The following is a 3,803-nucleotide window of genomic DNA, read 5'->3' on the forward strand; positions in this document are numbered from 1 at the left end:
CCCTCTCTACAATTATTGGATGGTCGGGTATTAATCAGATCGATCTCATATTTTCTAACACACATTAATCAACATAAAAGTTCGTGGTTTTCTTTATTTTTTACGGCGGGAAATGGTAGATCGATTAGATTGTGGACTGATGTCTGGGTGCTGAATGTTCGGTTAAAAGATCGATTCCCATTGCTATTTCTTTTATCTAAAAATAAGAACTCAATGGTTGCGGATACGGTTAAGGTGGTTGATGGGGCTGTTACTTTGGTTTGGGATTGGTTGGGGAACCCGAGCTCAACAGAGGAGTTGGAGCAGCTGCAAAATTGCTCTAATCTTTTGTTTTCTACAGGTTACAATGAACGGAGAGACAAGTGGCTATGGAAAGGATCCAAAGATGGGATGTTTTCGGTTGGTAGTGTTCAAAAAGAGCTGCAAATATCGAACCATCATGTAGGCTTTTATGCTCATGAATGGTGCAAATGGATTCCAGCGAAATGTAACATTTTTGCGTGGAGGGCGGAAATGGAAAGGCTCCCTACCAGAGTAGAACTGAGAAAAAGGAAGATCAACATTGAAAACGAGCTCTGCGTTTTTTGTGGAGTTCAAGAGGAAACGGCGAATCATCTTTTCACGGGATGTGCAATGGCTGCGGGTGTTTGGCAAGCTGTATCTACATGGTGCGGTATTCCTCACATTTTTGCATTCACGGTAAAGGATTTGATGGAAATGCACAAGTTGATTCCTATGTCGGCTAGAAGAAAAGAAGTCTTACGAGTAGTGATTATCATAGCTTGTTGGAGAATTTGGAAGGCGAGAAATGAGCGCATCTTTGAAGATAGAAAGTCGAGTGTGGCAGAGATAGTGGCGGATTTGAAGGCCTTGGGGTTCCTTTGGTTAAAAAATAGGCAAAATTTTGTATGCGTAAAATGGAAAGATTGGTGTAACTTTCAGTTTGTGTAATTGGGCTTTCGAGTGATTCGTTCCTATCTTAGTAATGGAGTAGCTCTTGGTGTTTAATAAAATTCATCTTTAAAAAAAAAAATTATAGTCAACCATTCTATGATTGGTTTGGTTGACCTAGCAAATCCTTTCCCTTTGTATGAAGTTGCAAACAAGCTACTTGTCAGGTTAGGCACCACTATCGAAAAAAAAAAAAAGTAATCACTTGTCTAAGAAGAATGTTGGCGGTCCAAACCCGACTTGCACCATTGGTTCATAGTGATAAATAAATATGGATCAAATTTTAACTCTACTATATTTTTTTTATCAAAATTCTTAATTTTTACTTTACTATATTTTTTTATTAAAACACTTAATTTTTAAAGAACACACGAGAATATAAATTGTTTAGTAACTATTGATTAAAAATACTATGCACATAAGGATGTTATGTTATTTTTGTACCAAAGCAATTCATACACCAAAACATTATATCGTGAATATTAATTAATATTTGTTTAATCCTATATACATAAGGATGTTATGTTACTTTTGTACCAAAGCAATTCATATTTCAAAAACATTATATCGTGAATATTAATTTAATATTTGTTTAATCCTATACATATTTTAATGAGTTGTCATTAGTTATATGATCTAAGGGTTTAACAATACTTCAGTATTTTAATGAGTTACTAATATACCTCCAACTAATCAAAAGCAAAAGACGACTATTTTAAACCTAGAAATAAATAATATGGGATTATGATGCTTATATCATCCTACATCATATGTATCAATGGATTTGAATTTTTACGACAAGGAAACAAGTGAGACATATTTCATTTTCAAAATGTTTAAATCAAATGATTTAAAAATAATAAAATATAGTATAATTGAAGGGGAAGTAGGTTGTCCACCAATAATATTTCTAAACCCAAAAGGCCAAACGTGGTTGGGCCTTTCCCACACCCCTAATCAATAATGACACCTCTTCTTTCAAACCCAAATTCACATCAATATTTTGGCTTTTTCTCAAATATTTTGATTTGTTTAATAACTTTTATATGATATATTAAAGTTTATATATTATTAAAAAAAACATCCTTAATATTGTATTAACTCAATAAAGTTTGTATATCAAATATAACTATTTTAAATTTATGATATCATACTATTTGGTTATCTCTCTATCCCCTTAACCTTGTAGAGTACATATATACTGAATGAAAAATTTATAATCTTACATATATTTGTTTTAACACTTTTAATATTTATACCCCTTTTCACCTCTCGTCCGTCCAACTAAAAATTAGTGTTTTCTTTTTGTCTCCATCTTAATCACATTCTGAGTGGTTTCGGGTTCTTGGTTTGTAGGTTAATGTGGATAAAGTGATTTTAGAGAAAAAGAATAGTATGGTGGCTATATTACAAGTTATATGTATTAAAATTAATTAGTTTGAATTTTAAAGGCTATATTTGAGTATATGAAGAATATGATACTACAAAGGTTACTCCTTATAATAACGAAAAAAGCTTGAAAATAACAGGTAATGGGTAAACATCATCTCAATTTTAGTCTTAGTATCATGTAAAAAGGACATTTTTTTTGTGAGAAGTGTGAGAAGGCATACGAATTGATATGCAGGTATCATGTTGTAGACTTGGACATAATGTTTTGGGTTGTTTTGGCAAAAAAAAAAAAAATCAAAATAACAATTTAAAACAAAATGCAATGAATTATAGGCTTAAAATTTAAAACACCATGTCAAAAACCAGTGACGGATCCAAGAATTCTTGTCAGGAGATGCCGTTAAAATGAGTCCGATTATAAAAATGAAACAAATAATGCACAAACTTCTAAGTTGTGAGTGTATAGTAAAAAATAGTAAGCCATAACCGGCTTAAATGTTCTAAGCATTCAATAAATTTATCTAATAACAATAATAGTTTATGTGATTTTATAATTCAGCTAGTCTACTTTTTTTTAACGGCAAGGAATGACGTGTCGACCACTTGTGGTCAAGGCTGACTACTCGACCGCCGCCAGCCCTTTGGCTCTCCCAGATGCGTGAAAAACCGACCTCCACCCGCTCGAATGCACGACAGTGGAATAATTGGTAAAACCTCGTCTCCCATCCAAGACTAACCGGGGCCACCCGTATTCGCCCTTCACCTGGATGCCACAGAAAATAATGAGAAGAGTGGGAGTCGAACCTAGGTCACAAGTAACACCAAGTCTTTCCCTAACCACTCCACAACTACCTCATTGGCAATTTCCTAGAAACTCCATTTTTTTTTTACTTTTCTCACGCATAATCTGACTGGTAGGTTTCAGTTTCCTAGAAACTCCATTTTTTTCTTGAATGGCTAATTTCTTTAATACCCTGTCGTATGTGAAATTTGAACCTGATGAAACAATGGTTAACCGGGCAGGGTTAACTCACTGGTCTCGTCAAGAAAGGTTAATCCCTTCCTCTCGAGGATCGCTGGTTGGATCACCGGTGGGTTGATCTCCTGCACAAGGAAACAAACCGTGACTCGTAACAAGGAGGATGGGGTGGGGGTGCTCCTTGTTACCACTCTCCGGCGTGAGAATCAGTAGTTTGCTTGGGAAGCAAAGTAAGATAGTAGTAGTAGTGAGAGAGTTGTGAAGAGATACCTCAAACCTGGTTTGGGGTTGGTATTTATAGCCGAGGAGTGAGGGAGGAGGTGGATGGATAGACTGACGGCATGCTGCACCTTTGCAGGTGTGTCAGACATGTCGGCCGTTGAGACGACGCCACGTCAGTCTGTCGCTTCCGTAGATCTGACAGGTGACTGCCATTGGTTCCACTTGCACTGTGGTGTCAGTCCCACTTGTTGAGCGTGTA

General features: G+C 35.7%; 1 protein-coding gene across 1 annotated transcript; it reads left to right on the plus strand.

Moving 5' to 3' along the window:
• The first annotated feature begins 213 nt into the window (after positions 1–213).
• Positions 214–951, plus strand: LOC110888371. The gene has a single exon (XM_022135900.1). It carries the CDS (start codon positions 214–216, stop codon positions 949–951), a length of 738 nt encoding a protein of 245 aa, XP_021991592.1.
• The last annotated feature ends 2,852 nt before the right edge of the window (positions 952–3,803 follow it).

The sequence above is a fragment of the Helianthus annuus genome, chromosome 11 (genome assembly GCF_002127325.2).
Source record: "Helianthus annuus cultivar XRQ/B chromosome 11, HanXRQr2.0-SUNRISE, whole genome shotgun sequence".
Lineage (NCBI taxonomy): Eukaryota > Viridiplantae > Streptophyta > Magnoliopsida > Asterales > Asteraceae > Helianthus > Helianthus annuus.